At 39.2% G+C, this 25,265-nt stretch overlaps 1 protein-coding gene across 1 annotated transcript in view; it reads right to left on the bottom strand.

The window, feature by feature from the left end:
• Positions 1–7,821: 7,821 nt before the first annotated feature.
• The window catches only part of Atp6v0d2 (ATPase H+ transporting V0 subunit d2), a 42,516-nt gene continuing 25,072 nt past the window's right edge, over positions 7,822–25,265 (bottom strand). The window contains exons 3-8 of the mRNA XM_057791010.1: positions 17,087–17,265; positions 14,035–14,114; positions 12,738–12,815; positions 9,474–9,650; positions 8,115–8,189; positions 7,822–8,012 (exon numbers count right to left, since the gene is read on the bottom strand). Coding sequence (XP_057646993.1) covers positions 7,851–8,012; positions 8,115–8,189; positions 9,474–9,650; positions 12,738–12,815; positions 14,035–14,114; positions 17,087–17,265 — 751 coding nt within the window. The 3' untranslated portion in view covers positions 7,822–7,850. The remainder of the gene's footprint in view (positions 8,013–8,114; positions 8,190–9,473; positions 9,651–12,737; positions 12,816–14,034; positions 14,115–17,086; positions 17,266–25,265) is intronic.

Raw genomic sequence — 25,265 nt, 5'->3', positions numbered from 1 at the left:
GACTTTAGTGTACCTCTCTGTGGGACTCTGGCAGGGGCAGCCTAGTCCAGCTGCTACCGATTTGAACCAATTACTCTCTCCCCACTCCTTCCTGAAAGTGTCCTCAGCCAGAACAGCAGTGACCACTTCCTCAACACCAACGCCGAGACTTACGCTGCCTCTGGAAACAGATAGATTGAAGTTCCTACCTGTTTTTCTAGATCTCTAGTGTTTACTGAGGAGGTCCCATGTTGGTCCTCACTGTGTCCTACTCTCCCACTTGGCTCATTTTACTCAGTTTTAAGCAAGCAAATGACTGCAAGATAGAACTGCTTCTCTAGGTTAAAACGAGGGAGTAGGGGAAAGCTACTTTCGTTCTCTACCGATGATAAAGCCTCAAAAATAATTTTCTCCAATCGATTATTCAATTCTAGAGATGGGCTTCAGGAAATACCTCTTATCAGTACTTATCTTAACCTATTCACAAAAATTTCATCTATTATTCTTGCAAAAACTAGGATTGGTGTCTACATCAATTTTAAGAAGCAGCTTATAGGTACTTTGAATCATAATTTCAATTTAGTTGGAGCTCAAAGTAGTCATGCCCTCAGCCCCTCCGCCCACCTCAGGACTGGAGGAGGACTTTGCTGGCCAGGGGTGGGGTACTTTTCCACCTACACAGGGGTCTCCTCCTTGCTGCCTGCTTGTTCTGCTCAGTACATAAGAGCATCTCACTCTTGGTTAAGAAAAGTACATGGAGTACTTGCATTTTGTTTACTTGTGGGTGGGTGGGTGGGGTACAAATGCCACAGAGCAGGTGTGGAAGTGTAGAAGGGAGCTGCTGGCTGTGTTCATGCCGCCCCAGCTCCCGGTCGCATGGCTAGCTTATGCCCCAAAATAATGACACACAAACGGTATTCTTTTAAACACTGCTTGGCCCATTTCTATTCATGTGTGTAGCACCCCAAGGTGCGCTTACTGGAAAGATTCTAGCCTACGTCCATCCTGGGTAGGAGCTTCATCGCATCTGCTCTGGAGAGGAGAGCATGGTGGCTGTCTCTGAGAGGAGCTGCCCTGCATCTGAGCTCACTTCCTCTTCCTCCCAGCATTCTATTCTGTCTACTCCACCCACCTATGGGATGGCCTATCAAATGGGCCAAGGCAGTTTGTTTATTGACAAATGACCTTCCTCCATCATGGAAGTCAGAGAACAACTCGTGGTATCCATTCTCTCCCTGCCACCATGTGGGACCTGGGGATTGTACTCAACCCTTCACCTGCTGAGCTATCTCACAGGTCAATTATTTTAATAATTAAAATCCTTTCCATTTCTGCCTAAAGTGAAATTTTTCTTCCTTCCTCAGTCTCTGCAATTGAGTTTTCTGCCCTACAGTCAAAGATTTTATGCAAAACTATGTGGCTGTGAAGAAGATATTCATTATTCTAAGAGACTATGTCTTAGTGGCCATCAGATTCCTAAACTACGTGTGAATCCAAATTATTAAATTTATTCTAAGGACTGATGTTAAAATGTTCATTGCTGATATAAGGCTAGTATCTCATAAATTACACCCAGCACAGGGCATAAATTGTGATATTGATTGTGTAAAGCACACACTTTACATTACTGTACGATTTTGTCTGTTCCCCGCCTCCCCCTTTTTCTCCTCCTAACAGGTTTCTGAGGTTCTGATGATTTACTCAGCATGTACCACAGATAGGATACAGGGCAAATCAGAGGATCTAGCCTGCTGAAGTGAGATTCATGGTCCTTTACCTTCCAGGTATCTTCAAATATTCTGAAATATGCAAATGAATTAAAAACCTAATCATAACTATTACGAAAGTCTGAGTTGTGGATACAGCTGAGTATCCTAGTGCTTGACTCATGTGCTCAAAGCGAGTGTGATATCCTGCACATCAGTAACAAGACAAAACAAGGCAAGCTGATAAAAAACCAAAATGAAACAAAGCAAAACTCTCCAAACCCTCAGCTGTTTCCTTTTTCTTTTTAAAATATCTTTTGCCCCAGTGACCCCATGGACATGGGAAAGGCCTCCTAAACTATCTAAATTTTTAAAAGTTCTTGATGATATTACTGAGATAACCCAAAAGGCATTAGTAACTTCTCTTGAAAAACAAAATTGTTTTAAAGTCTAAATTGAAACAAACTCAAATGTAAACCAGACAACATCTTAAACAGTGAGTCATGCATCTCAGCATTAATAGCCAAGTTCAGTTTGGATAATCATATGCTTTAATTTTAGAAAACCTACAAAAGCAAATAATGCATGTATGTTGGGGGCGGGGGGAGTGGTCTCTGCAAACATCATGGCTAGCACTGTAACTATCTGCCTGAGACAAGAAGGGAATCCAGTCCCACACAATTTAGTTAGCTGTTGTTGGTTCTATCTTCTAGATGCTGAGGCCAGGCAGTTCATTTTAGACATGTTTAAGCAGAGCACAATTTTGGAGAAAAACTTCCCGGTGACAATTATCTGAACCCCATGTGCACACCAAAACTTAAGGCATTTCTACGTAGAAACTTTGGCAAAACACAAGTGAGTTCTTCCACAAAGATGGGCTTTATAGCCTAAGGATCTAGGACATGCTGTGGTCTCAGTCATATAGATAGAGTAGAGGTAGGAGGTCACCAAGCTATAAGGTACATGTGACATCTCCCCTAAGGATGGGCTCTATTGACTGAGAAGCAATGTTTAAGATAAAGGTTAGGTAGGAAGAGTATGAGATAAACGTAATAGTCTCTGGATTCCAGTGTGGCCTGGCCCTATGTATAGCACAGATTACCTATTAAGTACATCCACTCCCAGTCTTCTAGGTGGAAAAATGGTATACACATCCCTATCATGGAAACAAGTCTGCATGTTTAACATTCCTAGTTTCCCTAGTGTTGTCTATGAACAGGACCACATGCCCTTTACAAAATAGAAATGTACAAATTACTAAAAATGTGAAATCACTGCTCAAAACGTAAGAGAAGTTGGACTGGTGTGTAGCTCAATGGTACAACACATGTCTAGCATATATCAATTGCCAGCACTCACAAAATAAATGTTAATTGTGACTTTCACCGCTGAAGAGCAAGTTAGTATTAGTGACTCTGCTATAGTCATGGTTTTGTTCATAAGCGATGTGCTGTGTTATTGTTGTTTATAAGTAAACCATGGGCCATGTTGTTTGTCAGAAAGCCATGTGCATTTATTGTTTTAAGAAAGTCACATGCATCTTATAATTTTTAGCTAACCAGTCTTGCAAGGCCTGAAGTCAGCTATTATTGAAGAACTCTTACTATACTTTCGATGAGGTCAATGATTATAGATTTTAAAATGGCACTTGTGAATCTGGTAGACTCAAATTGTCTGTGGAAAATCTCTTTTGTAAAACACTGATGTCCACAGTGTTCTTACATGGACCTTCCTATTTATTCTCTTTCCTCTCTTCTTTCCCTAGTATAAGTATCCGGGCATCATCTTTGTTGAGCCACTCTCTAGTGGGTTGGACTTCAGTTAGCAGTCTAGCTCTCAGTCAGTGGTAGAACCTGGAAACTACATCACAAGGTGACTGAGAACTGAAGATCAGGTGGGAAATAATTGATGATAGCATGGATGAAATAATGAAGATGTGAAAAAGAAATGATTAGGAAAGATTTGGCCCTTAATATAAGCTTTACGTTTTCTTTTTGTGTATATATAAGACATGTTTTGTGGAATGTATATTGTCATCCAAAATGATATCAAAAGTCCAGGACTCAACTATTATAGAGTATAAAGGATAAAATCATTTAGAATGATGTCCTTTGAAAAGGTTATTTATACTTCCTAGAAATGTGTGTGTGTGTGTATGTACTTCCAAACAGAAAAAAAGTGTCTAAAAATAAATCATAATATTATTCGCACGATAAGGAGAATTTTGGTTGAAAGTAACAAGACCAAACAGACAACTATTGCTCAACTGTAGCCCAATACATTTCATGTCTGTCTTGGCTGTGGATCTAAAACATTACCCACAACATTTCAAAGTGATAATCCTGATTGTTAATATTAAAGAAGTCTTTAGAGCTGATCAGCATGCATGCAGTCATCACTGTCCGAAGGTTTCTCTTGTTCTCTATGTTGTTACACTGTCACTATGCTGAGCAGCCAGCAAGATGCATTATGCTGGTTGTTTCCGACTGATTAACTGAATGCCTCTATTGCCAAAAACACTATTCTTAAGTCAAGCTTACCAGGATCCAGGCCAACTGCACTGTCTCATTCTTTGTTGCACATTCCTGAAGCACCAGAACTCATTAAACAATGGTGTTTGTTCTTAGATGTTCAGCAAATGTCTTAACTGTGCAACTACTAAATCTCACTCCAGTCCTAACAGGTTCCTGACCACAGATAGTTGGAAAGAGGTCTTGTAAGATCATGATGACAATGCTAAAAGGAGTGAGGAGGGACAAGGTATGAGAAATATGTAGAAGGAATGAATCAGTAAGTAGGACTGGCTGCTGATTGGAAGGCATCTGGGGAGTGGAATTCACTAGACTATACTATTCCAAGATGTGGTAAAACAGATGAAAGAGATGGAAACTAAGAGGTTAATGAAGTATTGGAAACAGGATAGGGAAAAGAATGGTGAAGGTGACAGCTTCAAAAACAGAATAAATCAGGTGTAGTAGCATATTTTTGTAATCTGAATACATGGATCTAAAGGCACAAAGACCAAGGGTACGGCTCCATATCAAGACTGTCTCCAAACAAACACAAAGATAGAAATAAAAAGCCTACACAGCCAGCCAAAACCCCTCACGTAGAATAGTAAATAAATTCTTGTCTCCTTGTTTGCTATGGTTCAGTTTCTTTTTAAGATTCAAGACAATCTACTAACTATAAGCCCCTATAAAATAAAATACAACAATAGGTTACATATGTCCAATATCTAATGGCATAGAATAAGTGTTTCCATTTCAAAAATGAAGAACAGGAGGATATAAAAGAAATACTGAAACCCAAAAGGGAAAATGTCAACCACTGTTTCCCCATATGCAGCATCTGGAGCTCATGATAGAATAATCTAGGTTCCAGTGGCCTTTGGCATTCTTGCTTCTCCCATTCTGCTGACTTCAGCACCTATGATCTCTCTCTCTCTCTCTCTCTCTCTCTCTCTCTCTCTCTCTCTCTCTCTCTCTCTGACTGGTTCCACTCTGTGTCTATAACTTACTTCAGTAGATATCCCATAACATCCCTAGCATCTACAACATCCTAGAACCCCCATCACAGCTTGGCCTTTATCTTCCTTCCACACAGTTGTCTCTCAGGACCTCCTTGTGGGGAATATAATTCTGTCAAGTATTGCTTGGCCTTAGAAGGTTTCTAGATCCTTGGTGCAAGGCTCTCTGACTCCATCACTCTTACATATTTCATACATGCAAACTGATTTCTCCTAGCTTAAGAAGTATCATGCCTCCCAATCTCTGTCCCTTGGTTGCAGTAGTTTCGCTGTACCTTTGAGACTGAGCCTGAAAAAAAAGCAAAAATAACAAAAAGAAAATTCAAACAGTTCCCCAGGGAATTGATTTTGAGTAGAGTCCCTTCAGTTCTTCTGGGATTCCCAACTCAAACATTATTCTTTCAAATTAATTTTCACAAATGAGATCCTTTGACGAGTTGGGTCATGTCCTCAGGGCACCTTTTTCATTGTCTCAGGGCAAAGTAAGAGGACTCTCTTTAATGGTGCTAATCTTTTTAGCAAATATAGCAAATATACACCTACCTTGACTGTTATTTCAAATTGTTCATACTACTTTTTGCCCTGAGTCCGTGTTTTCATGTCTTTCTGTTCTTGTTGCTTTCTTTCATTGTAGACTTTGATAAAAGCAATGAGTAGTAACCATAACAAGGTCTGCATGTTATACCTAAAATTTCTTCTTCCAAATAAACGGTCACTTTCCTTTGAAATCAGCTTCTGTCAAGTTTTCATGACACAGGCAGAATACAGCCAGATTCTTTAACAGAATATCACACGAATTTCTTCTAGCTGAGTACTCACTAGAGTGCTTCAGAAATCTCATGAGATGTGACTCTACAGTTTGGATTTTTCTTAGCATTCTGCTTTTTCAAACATTCTGATTTTTCATATCAGAATGGTCTATTAAGCCCTGCTTAAAACATTCCAGGGCTATTCTAATCCATAACTTCCCAAATCTATTTCTCACAAAACCAACTTTAAAGGCCTATAAAACACATAAAAGTTTATCTCAGCAACTTTAGTATCAGTTTTCTGTACTAGTTACTTTGCTGTGTTGCTGTCACAAAAATACTCAATGAAAGGACTTAGAGAGGAGGGAAGGGTTTATTTTGGCTCATGGTTTGAGGGAACAGTGCGCCGTTGTTGATAAGGTGTGGTGGCATGAGCGTGAAGCACCTGGGCACATTGCGTCTGCAGTCAGGAAGTAGGCACTTGACTTTCTTCTCAGTCCAACAAATCATTACTTTTCCTTATACTTACAAATAATTTTTTTCTGCAGAAAAATGTTGTGCTCCTTTTTTAATGCATTTCATTCTAGATAGTATATTTATATACTTTGTTAGGTATGCTTATACAAAGAATGTTCAAATTATCTTTGTAAGTTCCTTTAAATTTTATTTAAAAATTTTTTTTGTGTATTTGTGTATTGTATATGTAAGGGTTAAAGGTAATCTTGCAGTACTAAGTTCCTTCTACTATGTGAACTCCTAGGGATTGAACTCAGGTAGTTAGGACTGACAGCAAGCTCCCTTACCTGCTGAGTCATCTTGTTGACTGCACATGTTTAATTCTTTTTTTTATATATCTATTTGTTTATTATGCATACAATATTCTGTCTGTGTGTATGTCTGCAGGCCAGAAGAGGGCACCAGACCTCATTACAGATGGTTGTGAGCCACCATGTGGTTGCTGGGAATTGAACTCAGGACCATTGGAAGAGCAGGCAATGCTCTTAACCACTGAGCCATCTCTCCAGCCCCCACATGTTTAATTCTTGAAGCACAGTAAATACAGACTATATCTAAGAACACTTTTTCTATTTAAAGCAAGATTGGGGACATACTTTGATTTTTTTTTTTCAGCTCTCTCCCCTGGTTCCAGGCTTTATGAGGCAACCATACTAAATCTGTGACTTTTTTCATCTGAAGGAACAAAATATAATTAGTGGAATTTTCTTCTTAAATAAAGTGTAACAGAACCTCAGGCATAGATATGTATATATTTTGTTTATCGATCTGTCTCTGACTCTCTTCTGCATATATGTATATAATGTGTGTGTATGTGTGGGGGGGGAGGGGAGAAGGAGAGAGAAAATCTAATTTATTAGCATATTTAGCAACACTAACATCTTGGAAATCTGTCTTTCCCAGGCTTATCAATCCTAGTGCCTTCATCAAACGTAGTGTATGATGGCTACACACAGCCTTACATTTTTGTGAATGGATGGAAAAAGTGAACAGCTAACCAGTAGATCAGACACTCAGTGTTTGAGCTTGGGGAGAATAGAAAAGGAAGAGTGAAATACTTGTTTAGGTATGATTCTAACATAACTAAATGGGAGTATGAAAAATGCTATCAAGTCAATTAAAATGAATGTGTAGGACCAGTGAGCAATGAGATATAAACATGAAAAAATGATTAAGATTTGCTGAAAATAAGAAGGTACTACTTGGTTTCATGTTCAGTTTATTGGGCTCCCAGGGAACATACAATTCATGGAAAGGAGTTATGACGTACTTTTGTATGATCTAGGTAATGTAAGACACAATCACTTTTCCTTCCTCAATAGCTTCTTTTCAATATGTATAATTTTCTGCATTTGAGGTCTTGTTACTGGTTTATAAAATTGGAATGTAACTATTGATTTTAGTTCGATGTCTCTGTGAGATGCATTCTGCTATCCACACGATATTTCTCATCTCTTGCTCCTTCAACTTTACATATGCATAGAACACACCATAGTGGAATTGCCTGTTGAATGCCAGAACATTCATTTCCACCTAAGGAAAGAAAAGGTGACATGGACCATCAGCGAAAGAACATTTAAAGCCCATGATAACAACAAAAGCATATAAACCATAATATTTCCATTTCTGCTGTACCTCTCGCTCATAGAAAACATCTTCCAATGTCTTTCCCCCAGGGCCACCTACAGCCTCAAACAAAGGCTTGTAAACCTTAAAAACAAAGACAAAAATTTAAATGTAAAGGATATTTCATCTCTTATAAATTCATATAAATGCATTTCCTTAGAAATATAGATATTGGTGTGTGTGTGCGTCCTTTAAAGAAAATTTGTACAGAAGGCCTGAATGCCCTTTCACTTCCTGACACCCCTATTCTCCAAACAAATCCAAACAAACAAAGAGGTGAACAAATTTTTTACTTTCTCACTTGTAATCTGAATGGGCTACAAGTACAAGGTAAATGCCATATTTTTCCTAATGTACATTGTCATTTTCATACATAAAAACACTAGGCTTAGTGAACCCTTGCAGTTTGACTAGTGTAGGTTTGTGAGTCTTTGAGATGACACCTGATATATCTCATGGAATTTCAAGTGCAGAAAGAGTAAAAACTGGGGAGAAGCTCAAATTTTAACATTATACTAAAGTGTTGCCCACAATCATAGATGAAAGACTAAGAAGGTTTATAGATACTGTTTGCTGGGTGTTTTACTGGAAGGATTTGGAAATCTACAAGGAAACACCAGGGTCACTCTTAAACTGAGGAAGTGAACTGTGGGATATACATGTGACTACCCACAAAATTGAGGAAGTGAATCTGGGGAAGAAGAATAACCATGTATGAGGAACTCCAGCCTGTCTTAGAGTGCTGAGGGCAGTTCCCTTCCTCTCCCAGTTTCTGCCTCTCAGCAAAGGGGATGGGGAAACCCATACATATCCCATGTTCTCCTTTAGTCCCTATAGATGTTCTGTACTGACTCTGCTTTCCCAGTGGATATATTTTTAAATTTTTTTTATTGAACAATTTATTTTTCTCCACTCCCCTTCTTTTCTCCCCACTCCCCTTCTACCCTCTTCCATGATCCCCATGCTCCCAATTGACTCAGGATATCTTATATTTTTCTTCCAGTGGGTATTTCAAAGAATGATTAAGGTCAGGCTGTTTGATGTAACTTTGACATGAACTCTCACTTCCAGGAACTTGTCCCAGCCTCTTGGGGAAGTTGCTTTATAAGGTATTTCAAGACGTACTCAGTAGATAACCACTCCTGGGAGATTTAAACAAGGGCTTTCTTGGCAGAATCTTAAAAGATGCCAGCCAGCTTGGCCTAAAAACTTGAAGTGTTTCTCTGGGAGGCATAATTACAGAAAGAGGCACTGCTTGTTGCCATCTGGATATCAGTTTGGATGAGGTGTTTAAATGGATGTGTGAGCTTCCAAAGGGCCCATGCTGAAGTAATGCAAAGCACTCAGGGTGCTGGGGAAATCACTTACTCCATAATTATCTGCTACTCTCTTCATTTGCTCAAAGTCTTCAGCTTGAGCTAACAAGTGCAGTCCCTCAGGATAGAGCTTGCCACAGGTGGGGAAGAGGGTCTCCCTGTCTTCTTTGCTCAATTCAGTGCCAAATGAGTTTAGAGTAATGATTAAAGCACGCCTGTCGGCCTCAAACTGAAAGTGAAAGGCATGAAAACAGCAAATCCAATAATCTTTTACACCACATGCCACATACAAAATTGCATCTCTGAAGTGATCTGCTTTCCATGTTTACTTACAATGTAGGCATGTCTTACTTATGTCCCTTTAGCTCCCCTTGAAAAGGTGTAATTTGCTTGGAGAGATTGCCCAGCCCTGTGATGGCCTATGACTCTTGAAACCCCACCAAGCTTAATTTCCCAGGCTCCCTGCAACAAGTTACTTACATGTTATGCTCACGTAGGTCACAAGAGTAATGAATGTGTTTTCCGTAAAGGTGGTAAGAATACCACTAAAGTGCACACAGGGACAAAATAAGGCAATGCAAGTAAACATGTCTGCCAAGGTGTTTGAACAACAAAAATGTGCAACACTACATGTTACTAACCCCTTTTAACTGTTCCTGTCACTATTGTTGGTGTTATCGTTTGCGATGCTGAGGAACCAATGTCAGTTCCTGCCAAGATGGCCAGGCTGCCTTAGTTATGCGACCCATGTACCCCTTAAAAAGTGTCCCTCTGTCACAGTTCTCTGTTTTTGCTCTTTTGCTCTTCTGTCTATCTGCTTGCCTTTCTCGCATCCACACTCCGCTATCCTCATCCCCGTCTCCCAATAAACCTCTTGCATTAACTCTGCTGTATGTGGTGTGTTTGTTCTCTTAGTGGCTGGCATACCTTGGCAGGGTCCTTTCATCCAATCCAGGGCCTCATGCCTGTCACACCAGCTCTACCATTGAGCCACATACCTAGTTCTATTTATTTTATAGAATTAAATGTCATACTACAGACCATCTTTATTTCATGGTTTGGGTTGTGTGTGTGTGTGTGTGTGTGTTTAATGACCTACCATTAAATGACCGACCTCTGATTCTAAGAATCTCTGTAACTAAGAATCATGTGACTTGGGGTGATTTATCTTCCTTGTAAGGTCTTATTCCTCATGATCCTTAAGTAGGTCAGTGTGTACTGATGACCAATGCTGAACACCATAGACTGCTGAGCTCCTACTCCATCAATTCTGTTTCCAATAATCATGCTGTCTTTCTTGAGATTTTGTTCCTATTTCTTCATTCTCCATGTTTCTGCTATCTCTCTGTTTTCCTTATATCCACATTAAATATTCCATCATCCTCTATTCTCTTTTATTCTGAAATATATAACTGTATATATTCCATATATATGTATATAAATATATAAACATATATTTACCTTTAACCCATTGAGTTTGTGCTTCCCATATATGAATGGGTATGAGGTCATTCACCAGATTCACCCATTCCTACCACACCACATCTCTATAGAAAAGTAATTCTCTCTTCTCCAGCAGCCACATCAGCCACCAATAGCTCTTCAGCAGGGGTTGGGCCTCAGGTACTCTTCTCTACTCCACCCTGGGATTGGAAGCTGAGATGGTCCCATGCAGCTTACACATAGGTAACCACAGCTGCTGTGAGTTGTGTATGTACCAGCTATGTCATGTCCAGAGGAACGCATTTCACCACACTCCTCCCCATCTACTAGTTCTTACATCTTTTCTCTTAGGCCCCTTTTCTCTCCCTCAAGGGGCCCTCCTCTTCTTATCTTAAATATTGGTGGGCTCAGGAATTCTTTCCCAGGTCCTTAAAGTACTTTATTCTTACTATGTCATTCTAACATCTATCTCTGTACTTTTCCTTTTCCTACTCTTAATTCTTGGAAGAGCCCTGTCTTTTTTATTTGCTGTTCATTTTTGGAGTCAATGCTCATCACACAGAGTATTCTAACTCTCTACTGAATTTAACAGAACAGCCTGACTGATTTCATCACTTTTGAATTCTCTACAATATTTCCTACAGTGGTGCTACTTGAAGTTGTGACTCAGTAGCTTTGACATCAGTGAAAGTTAAAAATGCAGACTCTCAAACCACAGTCTATAGTTAAACCTACTGAACCACACTCTGCCTTTTAAGAAGACTCCAAGGCTGTTCACCAGCCTAAGAAAGTTGAAAAGAACGACCTGGAGCTGTCCTTCATCACTTTCCACACTTACTAGCTAATAACAAAGCCGGGCTTGCAACAGCTCTACTGGAACACTTTTTTTTCTCATTTTATTATTTTTTCCTTTTTTGTTAATTAATTAATTAATTTAATTATTAAAGATTTCTGCCTCTTCCCCGCCACCACCTCCCATTCCCCCCCTCCCCCAATCAAGTCTTCCTCCCTCCTCAGCCCAAAGAGCAAGCAGGTTTCCCTGCCCTGTGGGAGGTCCAAGGACCACCCACCTCCAACTGGAACACTTTTGTTAGAACAGGTGTTTCTTATCAGGAGAGAGTGCATTTCCACTGGTCCTTTTGATTGCTCTCATGGGACTTATGGGTGGGTCAGAAGCAGGGTAGCTTTATTTGGAAGCAAAGGCAATTACATTCTGGCTCCTGCATATAGCCAATCCTGTAAAGCATTTTAGAACTTCCAGGGGTAAGAGAAGAACTGCAAGTGGATTGTTCGTGGCAATAAGAATCCTTGAAATGAAAGATAGGGTAGGATAAGTAACATGTAGATAGTTGTCCCAGATATTCTTTGGTATTTTCTAGTTGCAAGATGTTAGAATTTTAAGAAGGGAAATATGACAGGGTAGGCAACATTGCAGACATCAAGTCAGCAGAGGCCATACCAGAGGAGATTGTTGCAGTAGAAAACACATGATGTATTTGGAGGATGGTTACACCTTAAACACCTAAGGAAGCTACTGTAAAATTGGATAGACAGGTAGATTGGAAGACACCAGGAAGCACTTCACATGCCAGGCTAAGGACAGATGACTCTAACTGACTATAATGGATTATCCAAATAATCCATTCATTTCCCATGCCTTGCCTTTGTAATAACAAAGTTTATTCCTTATAGTTTATTCCTTAGCTTGTAAGCACAAGTTCCATTCCATAGGTCTGCATACCGGAACACTCCCTGCACTGAGGGGGAAGGAGCATTCCCATCAAAAGCTCTCTTTATCATAACAAGTGCTTCTGTATCCATCCTACTTGATATGTCTCATTTGGCAAAAACAGAGCCAAAGGGTCCTTCTTACCTCAAGAATGGGGCACATAATTTCTGCTGTGACATCACCATGATCCTTGCAGAATTTGTAGAATGCCTCAAGATAAGACTTATAAAGAAAGAAGATTATAAACCATGAAATGAATAATTTCCTTCTAGAAATGTCTAGGTCATCTTTTCATAGCATATGAAATGCTCTAATGGAAACTGAATTGTTCCTAACATAGGAGATATTCCACAGTAAATTTAATAGAGATTTAGTATACCTGTGACCCAGACTAAAAAGAACTCAATAAAAGAACAAAATTGCACTTATTACAGTGTCTAATTACCTAACAGGCATTTATGTACTTCACTCCAGCTATTCCAACAAGAGTGCCAAGCACTTTGCTGAACTCTGCAAATGAGTTAGTAACTCTGATATTAAATTTCATGAGACACATTGGTTTTGACTATGTGAATATATTGAAAAGCAGAGCCTAGGTTGTCAGGTTAGACTGCCTGGGCTTGTATTCCAGATCTAATACTTAACTAACTCAATACTAAGTTCCTTCTACCAAGGAAGCCTCATTTCTCTTCATTTCTCATGTTTATAAGAGGAACAAGAGTTGCATAAATCACAGCTTTGCTGCTAGGCTGAGCGAGTTAAGGCCCATGAACGGCTTAGAACACTATGTTCTCTTAGTTACATCTCATGAGTGCCTCCTTTCAAGTGTCTCTTTATAAAACAAAAATGCCTATAATGAAATACCTTTGAAAGGACTATGTATTTTAGCTTAACACACTATTTATATACCACAGTGGTATATATTAATATACTTTATGAGAGTGTCCACTGGAAGACTTTTCTTGCCCTATAGCACACAGTCTATGCTAATGGTGGCAACAGAATTCAGACATTCTGGCAATCATGCAGTGGCACATATGACATTGTGTCAACAAGTTGGTAATGCTGGCATAGGTTTAAAATTACATAGATTAATTTTAAGATTCAAAATTTTATAACAAGATCTACAGCAAAGATGGATACTATAAAAGAGAATGCCTATTGTCTATGCTGCTTGCCTATGATATGGTTTTCCCACAAATTTATCTGCCTATCTACCATCATCTAACAAACACATTTTGAATTTCAGGCACTGTATATAGAGCAAAGGATAGAATAAACTGACATGCATGCATGAGCCCAAACAATAAAAACTATGTTCCAAATATGCATCACTTCATAATTGCAGAAGCTGGTCAATGGGCAAAGTAACTTTGATAATAAAGAACTCCAGTATGTTATATTGTGTAATCAAGAAAAATACAACTGGAAGAACAATTACCTTGTATAGCTTATTGCGCAGTAATTCAATATTCAGTTCATCGAGAGTATCTTCAGACATACAATCTTGGAAGAAAGGAGCTGAAAGCAAAAGAATATGAATCACAAGCCAGACTATAAAGTGTAGGAAATAAGTATAGTGCCACCATGTGTGCTCACTGCTAATGAGAACTCTGTGGAGTAGCAGTCCACACTGGGTAAGGCAAATATTGATAAGGATGATAGAACTTGTTATTCATTAAGTATTTACCATGTGTGAACCTTAGGCACTACATGTTGTACCAAACAATAGATACACATTAACTTATTTAATTTTCACAACCTTGGAAACAGTCATTTAAGACTTGCTTCCTTTTTGCAATTCCTTCCTTATACCCTAACACAACCTTATAGTAATATTTACCACCTGCAACCAAATTTATACCAGGCACATTATTTTACTAAAATTATGTTTAAATTCATTTTCAAAACTGTTAGGATTTGAAATGAGGAAAGTGGGGATAAATTAAATTGCCCAAGTCTTTATACTGGGACCTTGCAAAGTCTCGCTTCAGATTCATAGCTCACTCATCCCAGACTCACCTTGTTTCCACCAGGCTGCACTAGCTAAGCCACAGATACTTAAATGTGACCTAGCACACCCTTGCCTTTTTTTAGAATATCTGTTTGAAGGCTGTTTTGGCTCAGAGTGTGGGCTCATGGGTAGAGCATATTCTTAGCATGCAAAATACCCTATGCTTAACCCTGCTCCCCAAATTATTTTAATTATTATTTTATATGCATGAGTATTTTACTTGATGTATGTCTGCACCACAAGTATTCTCAGTACCTGCAGAGACTAGAAGAGGTTGCTATGTTCTCTAGAACACACCACATGGGTTCTAGGGATTGAACCCAGGTCTTACAAAGCAGCTGCTAGTGCTCTTAACCACTGACGCATCTCTCCAGCTCCTGGTCCCCAATTTAAAATGAAAGCTATTTTGCTTATGATTAATAATGAATTGCTACCATCTAGAATTCTGACGGTAATAATGCTTGAATTTTTTCCCATTAACATTTTGAACAATGACATTTTTATCAGTTTATTTTTTCAGTTATACTGAAATTAAGTCATTTCATAATTGATCTAGGTAAGTTAATAGAGGCTCTCAACTAGCTCATAGCAAAGACATTTATAAACTTCTTTAAACAAAATATTCCCTAGATATGACCTGAATTAAATAAGAGTTTAATATGAAAGGATAAGGAAAACAGAAAGGGAACACATAGTTTGAGCATGTACAAGTTTATCACTTAATTGCTATATCCTGGTAGAAAGCATATGGATTTGGTGGTTGGGATATGAGCTCCAGTCCCTTCCTTAATTTGAATGGCTTATAAATGACTGAGACCAGATTGTTTCACGTGTCTTCATCTGAGAGACAAGAAAGCAAGGTTAGATGATTTTTCTGTGTATGTGTATATTTGTATACATATTCCTATGTACATGGATGCCCACACACATGTGTGAGTGTGTGTGAGTGTGTGTGTGTGTGCACAAGTAGAAGACCGAGGACACCTTACGTATTATTCCTTAAGAGGCACCCACCTCGTGTCTTGAAATAGGCCTGGAGCTTGCCAAATAGGCTTGGCTAGGGGTCCAGCAAGTCCTATCTAGTTCTGGGATTAGAAAAATGTGCGACAATACTTAGTTATTTTCTTACAAGATTCTGTGGCACAAACTTAAGTCCTTATGCTTGAAAGAAAAGTGCTTTACCAACTGAGCCATCTCCCTAGGCCTAGATGATTCTTTTTTTTCATTTTTATTTATTTATTTATTTTTTGCTTTTTCGAGACAGGGTTTCTCTGCAGTTTTGGAGCCTGTCCTGGAACTAGCTCTTGTAGACCAGGCTGGTCTCAAACTCACAGAGATCCGCCTGCCTCTGCCTCCCAAGTGCTGGGATTAAAGTAGATTATTCTTTTGATATTTTTTTTTATGAAGTAGAGTCTCTCTGTGTAACCAAACTGACCTCAGGTTTGCCAACCTCTTTCTTTAGTCACCATGTATGTGCCACCATGCCCAGCTCAGACGTCCTGTCAGCAACTATGAACCTGTATAGTATAAAACTACTTTCATAAAAATGTTTCATATTGAAGGTACATTTTCTAATGACTATGCTAACATGCACAGGCCATTTTACAAATAAGTATCCATACTAGATGTAAAGCAAAGGATAAACAGACTACAACCCACAGTACTAGAGAAACTAGGTAACAAGGAGGCTCCTAAGAGGGATGTATGGATTACCCTGGGAAGGAGAAATAGATGAGATCTCCTGGGTAAACTGGAGGCAGGGGGTGGGACAGTAAAGAGGAGGAAACAGGGCATGAGAAAATGGGGGAATGGGATGGTCATGCTGGGGAAGGGACAGAGGGGGAAACAATGAAAGAGATATCTTGATAGAGAGAGCTATTATGTGGCTAAAGAGAAACCTGGTACAAGGGAAACTCCCAGGAACCCACAAGGATGACCCCAACTAAGATTCCTAGCAATACTGGAGAGGATGCCTGAACTGGCCTTCTCCTGAAATCAGAATGGTGACTACCCTAACTGTAATCATAGAACCTTCATCCAGTAACTAATGGAAGCAGATGCAGTGATCCACAGCCAGCACCAGGTCAAGCTCTAGGAGTCCAGTTGAAGAGATGGAGGAGGGAGTATATGAGCAAGGGGGTGGTGACAAGATCAAGATGAGGAGATCTACAGAGAACTGAACCAGTCTTGAGGGAACTCGCGGACTCTAGATGGACAGCTGTGGTGTCTGCATGGGACCAAACTAGGCTTTCTGCATGAGGGAGACAGTAGTGTAGCTTAGTCCTGACTCAACTGAATGTAACCAGGCTTTGTAGCCTCCTCATGAAAGGCCTTACCCTTTTACAGGAGTCAGTGGGGAAAGACAGGGTGGGGGAACAGGAGGAGGGATAGGAAGGGCAATTGCGACTGGTGTGTAAAATGAATAAGAAAATTAAAATACAAAAGAAAAACAAATAAAAACAAAAATAAGTTTCCATACCTAATGGTGTTTCAACCAGCACAGCCTTGAAGAGATCTGAGGTGGTCTCTGCAATGTTGACTGCTTCCATCTCCGTGAAACGGCCCAGTGGGTGACACTTGGCTAGAACTTCTTTCACAGACTTCTTTTGCAATGCTCCATTCATGAGCAGAATTACATTGTCTATCATATAGCTGCATCTGGAATAATACCCAAGCATTAGAGAACAATTAACTGGGTATGTGGTGATTTTGTAGTTGGGCCCTGAAGAAGTCCACAGGTCAGATTCCCTGGGAAATGACATTCAAACTCAAGTTTAAAGAATGAGTTGAGTTTTTGACATAAAGTGCTGAGTCCTGGAGGATAGAGGTTTTCAAGGAAGGAGGAAGAACATCTGAGATAACACACACACATAAAGTCTAGATCACTGGGGTAGGCCCAAGATTGCTCATGGTAGGTCATGATAGATAAAGGGAGGAGGTTGGGTATTAAGGATATTGGTGAATGCTGAATTTTTCAACTATAGGGAATGTTATGGTCTATGTGTTTAATATTAAAATGGAAGAAAAGGTAAATACATACATATAGGGTGTAGTGCTTCATAAAAGTTATTTTATTTACTCTCCATAACATCACTGTAATATTGGTATTATTAGTGTTTCCAATTTCTATTTGAGGAACCTGTGGCCCAGATAGATGCAAATGTAGCCCATGATATCAACTACATCTAACAAATAGGACAGCTGAGACCCAAACTCTGGCAGTCTGCTTCAAGTACAGTACTTTTTAGTCCTTGTATTACTCTGTTTTCAGTGTTTAGGACCATGAGTAGACTGGGAAGTTTTTGGATGAGAAGAGACAATGTGGGAAGAAGACATTTACAAAACATGTAGATTCTAGACAGAATGAGTTTAAGGTGTACAAGAGCTAACCAAGAAAGAGCCAGAAACCCTCAGAAGTGTAAACTAAAGATATCTAGAGACAAGGGGAGGCAGTTTAAAGCTATAAGACAAAGAATGAGAGGGATTAAGATCACTCCCTAGAGAGTATGTGTGCAGGCTAGTTTTATGTTCACTTGACACAAGCTGTAGGCATCTGATCGGAGGGAACCTCAATTGAGAAATGCATCCATAAGGCTGGCCTGTAGGCAAGCATATAGGACATTCTGTTGCTTACTGATTGGTGTGGGAGGTCCACAGTTGGGCTGGTGGCCTTGGGTTCCGTAAGAAAGCAGGCTGAGCAAACCAGTAAACAGCACTCCTCCATGGCTCTGCACCAGCTCCGGCCTCCAGGTTCCTGTTACATTTGAGTTTCTGCCTTAGCTTCCTCCATGAACAGAGATTCAGGATATGAAAGCCAAATAAACATTTTCCTAGCCTCATGGTGTTTCATCACAACAATGGAGACCTTAACTAAGATAATAGCAAAGAGTTCATTCTGTGTGACCACAGGAGGAACCTGTGATAAAGTGTATGAAGAAAAATGGCCAGACGGAGGATAGCCAGGGCAGTAACTCCAAAAAGTTCTAGAAAGTTATAAGGAGATATTAAAGAGTGTCAATGGCCACAGGTACATTAAGGTAGACACTGACACAGACATCCATATGCTACAGAAACTAAGAGACCATCTAAGCTAGTAAAAACACTTAGTAGAGTGTGTTTGTGGGAGAGGAAAGGGGGAGAGAAAGGCAAAGATGATCAGTGTATGTTTAGATGAGTAGGAAATGAGAAGGACAAAGAGAGGGAGTTTATACCACAAGCTAACCTTTTTTTCTGTTTTGTTTTATTTTGTTTTTGTTTTTCAAGACAGGGTTTCTCTGTAGCTTTGGAGACAAGCTGACCTTAATGTAAGGAAAAAATAGCCTTGCATGGGCTGGACATCTTCAATTTAGAAGGTCAGTATTAGCTTCATGTGAAAGAGGAGAGAGGGCAATGTGTAATGCCAAGGGGGGAGAAGCAGTGGAGAAAATGAGGTGAGAGGTTGGAGGAGGAAAGGGACAGTCCACTGGTAAATGAACAAACAAACCATGTTTGACAATGGTGGGGACTGCACCACAATATAGACTTGAAAAGTGACACCTTGCAGTGGATTGCGGTGAATTTGGATACTGGAAATGCTGTTGCAGGAGCCTGGTGCATGGGTTGCATGCTTACTCACCAATTCATTTTATGGTGGAAAAGCAAGTCTGCCTTGCCATGGAAAGTCTACAGTCTACCACACTGAGAATTCTAACTAGCATTCTTGAAGTAGTTAATTATCCTTCATAAAAAGTTTCTTTGCTTCCCAAACAGCAGTAACAAATTTAGACATTATTAAATTTTAGAATCTTCTTTATCTGTTGAAAATGATACTTGCATGGTATTGTTTATCTAACTGTCCCTTTAGGCTCAAAGGCAATTACCTGACAGAGGATTTACTACCATTTAATAGTCCTTGGTGAGCTTCGGGCCCTTGCTATTCCCCACTGCACCTCTATAATATAACAGCATATGTATTCCTGACATTCTGCAGCTTAAGTCAGCACTGTGAGGAGGGTTTGCATACATGTAATCACCTGCACAGGGTGTGGACTGTGTTTTTCACATGTGCTTATGTTTTTGCTAATACAGAAGTTGGCTTCTTATCTTATCACAAAGAACAAGGGTAGTACGGATTCGTTTGAATTTTATTTCAACTCATTCTTCGAGTAGACTTGTTTCTAAAATAGCAATAACACCAGTTCTTATAGCATTGTTTAGGAAAGGAATGATTAGGAGATATCTCTTTCCTGTCCTCCTCCTTCCCTCCTTGTCCCCATCACACATCAATACCATCAGCTGTTGGAGGTAGGACGTTGCTCAGAAGATAGATTACTTTCTCCTGCTGTAATATACATAAAGCTCTGTGGCCATGAATATGGTCACTAACTTCAAGTCACCTGGTTATTTACCTAGTTCAAACTCTTGCTTTAGGTAATTTTGTTCACAGATAGATTTAGATAAATTTGGTCACAGATCCAGGATCAGTACCTTCTCTGGCAGGGTAATTTTCACTACTATTCACAGTCTACACCAACCTCCCTGTTCTTAGCCCCTTTCTTATTATTTTATTCTATGCCTATGATATTGGCATCTGAGGAAATCATAGTGTAGTCACTCAATTTCAGAACTACTTTAAATTGTAAAAAATACATTTTAGGCTGGGTGTGGTGGAAAACACCTGTAATGCTAACACTTGGGAGACTGAGGTAGATGACCAAAAGTTTGAGGTCAAATTGAGCCATATAGTGAGACCCTACTTCAAAACTTATAAGTAAATACTAGTCATTCTAGAGTTTGTATTATGTGGTAAACATTTTGCAAGTTCTCATTCAAGCCTCCTGACAATTCACTGCCAAGACTTTACAGATGAAGGCACCGAGGCTAGGGCTGGGGAGTATGTGCCTGCAGATCAACCCGGTCAAATCCGACAGCAATTTGTTGACAGTCATCAGAGTGAGTGGGGGGAGGTTGGCAACTGCAAACTCCTGGGTTAGGTGAGAGCATGCTTGGCAACCTACATGTGTTTGGTGACACAGAGGAGCACGGCTCAACACTGAAGGGGGTGTGTAAACAAGTATCAAAACAGAGGGAAATTGAGTGTTCTTTTAAACAAATTTGGAACCAGAGAACATGAGGGGCAGACTTGCTAGGGCGATAGGGCAGATTAAAGTAACCCATGCATATCAAAGCGGTATTTAAATCATAATAAGATCGTCACATTAGAAAGAGCCGTGACTTGGGAATAGATAAATATGATTCTAAGGCAAGTTCTGCCACTTAAAAGTCAGTTCTCAAGCACTCCATTTCCTCAGCTTAAGAATGGAAATATTTATTCAGTTTTGAATGGTTGACCTCAGGATTAGTCATAATAAGAAAACACAGGAGAGTGCCTCGAATTAAAGAAGGCCATACACTCTGAGAGGAGATTTTTCTACAAATTGGTGTCTGCAGCAGTGGAAATAGAACGTGAAAAACCACATCTTTAATATGAAAAATTTTGCAATGTTTATAACTTTTTATTGAGCTGGAGATTTCTTCATATGTGGTTTTACATTTACTTTTAAATAAAAGAACCCTTTCTTTTTTTCGGAGGCATATTAGATTTTTAAAAAATACCAATTCTAGTTCCCATTCCCTCCCCTCTTCCCATTCCCTCCACACACCCTCCCACCCCACCCCCATCTAATCCCCAGAGAGGGTAAGGCATATTTATTTGTGGAAGGTACAAGGCCCTCCCTACTATATTTAGGCTGAGCAAGGTACACATCCAAAGAGAATAGGATCCCAAAAAGCCAGTACAGGCAGTAGAGATAAATCCTGGTGCTACTGCCAGTGGCCCCTCAGTCTGCCCCAGCCGTGCAACTGTCAACCACATTCAGAGGTACTAGTTGTGTCCTATGCTTGTTCCTTCCCAGTCTGGCTGGAGTTGGTGAGCTCCCATTAGCTCAGGTAGACTGTTTCAGTGGGTGAACCCATCATGCCCCAAAAGATGCTCAATCATACTACAAAAGCATTTGTTCAACGATGTTCATAGCAGCATTATCTGTAGTAGCCAGAACCTGGAAACAACCTAGATGCCTCACAACCAAATAATGGATAAAGAAAATGTGGCACATTTACTCATTAGAGTACTACTCGGGGGTAAAAAACAATGATGTCTTGAATTTTGCATGCAAATCGATAGAATTAGAAAACACTATTCTGAGTGAGGTAACCCAGACCCCAAAAGAAGAATATGGCATGTACTCACTCATAAGTGGATGCTAGCTATAAACATAGGATATTGCACTATTGTTTATGATGCTAGAGAAGCTAGATAATAACGTGAACCTAAAGAAAAACATATATAGGTTCACTAGGAAATTGGAAAGAGACAAGATTGCCTAAAAGAACCCTTTCAATTTTCACCGTTTCTCTTGGAGGGTAGGAGGTGGGAATAAGAAGCCTAGCAGTTGTGTAGAAGGCTGAGACATCTAAAAGACCATGAGCCATGGTGATGTCATAGTTCAGGGCTGTTTACCTGAGTTTAATCTTTGGAACCAACCTACTGTGGAAGGAGTGAACCAATTCCCCAAAGTTATCCTTTGAAATCTACATGAGTGTGCCTGTATTCACACATGCGCACACTAATAATAAAGATAATTAAAACAGAAAGCTGGATATGCTTTGGGGGATTAGCTTTAAGTGCTTAATTTATAGGTATTTTGAAAAAAGCAGTTGAAATTCTTATTCTCTCTCTCTCTCTCTCTCTCTCTCTCTCCCTCTCTCTCTCATCTCTCTGTGGCCAGTTCTGTACTTTTGAACTCTTCATGTCTTTGGATGGTCATTATTCTAAATGTTAATTTTCTCTTTGGCAATGAAATCATTAATTTTAATACAGTGTTATTAAAGTATATCATATGCATAAATAAAAATGTTATAATGAGGTCATTATATTTTATAATTGACATATGCTAATATGAAACCCCCCAGACAAAAATGGAAGCAGTGCTTACCAGTGGCTGTCCTAAGTGACAGTCACTTTTGTACATAAAAAGACTTGAACTTGTTTTGGATGGAAGCACTGAAGACTCAGTCTGAACTCCTTTCTTTGGCCTCAAATGAACAGTGTATAACTTGGTGATTATACTAGATATATGGTCTAAAGGTATGCTATTTTGATGTGGCTCGATCCTGGAAGTCACGTTTTTATTACATAGGTTTACTTCATGGGTTGGGGTGTGCATGCTATGGTGTGTGTGGAGGTCAGAGCACACTATGAGGGTGTCAGTTCTCTCCTTCCACTAGGTTCTGGAAGATAAGTATCTTTACTCAATGAGTCATCTTGTGGACTGATTTTTTTACATTTTTACATAAAGTTTGCTCCAGTTCCTTTCTACCTAAGAGACCACACCAGCATCCTTCTATCTGTGCTGTGACAACTGTCTTAGGTGATCAGAGTTCTTAGATATGTTGACTAGGTCATGTTTGCACATATGGGAACCAGAGAAAGGAACATACCATATAATTTCAGATATAACTGTTCACCAACAGATATGTGTGTGTGTGTGTGTGTGTGTTGTGTGACATATTTGGTACATTTTAAAACAATTTATTTCAGCCCCCAGTGAAACTCCTCAATGGAAACTACTGGTTTACTCATACAGGCTGACTTGTCATTCATTATGACTCAATAAGGGCCACACTGTATCTCTCGACTTAATAATTTTTCAAGTGAAGGTTTGACTTGATAAACATCTAATTAAGTCGTGGAATTGCTCAATTCAGACCCAACCAGATGTACGCCATGGGGAAGTCCTGACATTCTGAATTGTTTGCAAATACACTGCTGAGAATCAGAACACACACAAACATTCTGTTCCCTCTGCATTTTCAGTAACATTTCTATTTCCCTGAAGCTTCTTTTTAAAAATAGAGGAAGTGAAAATTAATTTTTCACAATGATTTAATTTTTGTTTGTCACATTCATTTTCCTTCTAAAAATAACATACTGAAAAATTACTTCTCATTTAGCATTGCCTATAATAGCAAACATCAAAAATAAGGATGTTGCTTACTGTGCATCACACAAACTTTATAACTGTTCATCTCTTTAGTATTTAAGAGAGTGACCAGACTTGCTGAAAATTCCTCAAACTTAGTTACATTTTTTCCACACCTCTGTCACGTTCTTTGTCTTTTCCCCGTGCATAAAATGCTGAAACTTCAAACCCCTCTCACCTTCTCAGGCAATAGTCAGATGCATTTTTATTTTAGCTTTTAAAAATGTTTACAACTCAGGGCTGGTTAAGAGCCCTTGCTGCTCTTGAAAAGGACTGGGATTGAGTTCCCTGTACCAACATCAGGTAGTTCACAGCTGCCTGTAACTCTAGTTCCAGGGGAATCTGACACCCTCTTCTGGCATCCTCTGGAACCAGGCAATCACTTGGTATACATACATAGGTATTCACACATCCACATAAAATAAAAATAAACCTGAGTGATGCCTTCAGCTGGAAGGGAATCTCTGTCTGTCTGACTGTTTATTCTCTCTGTCCCTGTGTCTTGGTTTCTATGCATGTATACTGGCAGAAGCAATGATGAGTGTAAGAAATACTCAGCACATTCATTCACAAATATTCATTACCTATTTAATGGAATGTATCATCTGGAGTTGATTATTAATTTTGCCATTTCCAACTGTGTGCTCTTGGGTAAGTTATTTCATGTGTTCATTTGAAATATAGCTATTCATAGTTCTTAACCATCTGCAAAGACAAGGACTTTACTAAGTATGTTTTTGAGTGTTCCGGGTTTAGAGCAGAACAGGGATGCAATAAACATTTTCTTTTCTTTATGTTCACACAAGTGTGTGAACTGATCCTTCTATGGGAGTGGAAATTGCCCATTTCCTGCATTTTCTGTAACTTTTCTATCCACAGAATGATCATTATATGAAAAAGATGGTTCCCCCTCTTCAAGCAAACTTGAAGCTTCTCAGGAAGTGAGAAAACTATTAATAGATAAAAGTATGTTTTTGGTCAGTTAGATCAGTTAAACATGCTGGAACCATCTCTTACAGTCTGCTTCTCATAGTAAAGCACAATAACATTTCATCTTTAGTGTGTTCAATTATCACTCAGAGCAGGTTTTATAGACGGTTATTTTTTCTTTCTGACACAGAGAAGAAACAAATCCTAGTGAATAGTAGAGGATCGGAGAGAAGTATAATCTGCTAATATGTAAAATATAAAAATGATTATCTTTTGACAAAGCAATTTCACTTCTGAGAATCTATACTAAAGAAATGATGTCACATGAAAGAACAGGTGTAATTGCGGTGAGATTGATTACTGAGCCACTTGAAATACCAAAGAAATTAAACAAGCTAGAGGTGGTGCCTGTAATATCAGTGCTCTGGATCCTAGGCTGGAGGACTGTGAAGTCACAGTCATCTGAGATTTACAGAGAGGCCTTTTAAAACTGATATATCAATCAATCCAGATAAAAAGGAATGATTAAATAAATCATGGTGTACCCAAAATAATACAATATACTATGTTCACTGTCTAAAATACATTTTACATGTATTTATCTGGAAAATTCATAATAAATATGAAATAGACAACCTATAGACAATGTCTATAATGCAGTGCTATAGTCTACAACAAACAATAAAGCTAATGATATAAATTTGTCCT

The sequence above is a fragment of the Chionomys nivalis genome, chromosome 16, assembly GCF_950005125.1.
Source record: "Chionomys nivalis chromosome 16, mChiNiv1.1, whole genome shotgun sequence".
Lineage (NCBI taxonomy): Eukaryota > Metazoa > Chordata > Mammalia > Rodentia > Cricetidae > Chionomys > Chionomys nivalis.
Note: the sequence above shows the minus strand (reverse complement) of the source record. Positions and strands in the feature narration are given on the sequence as shown.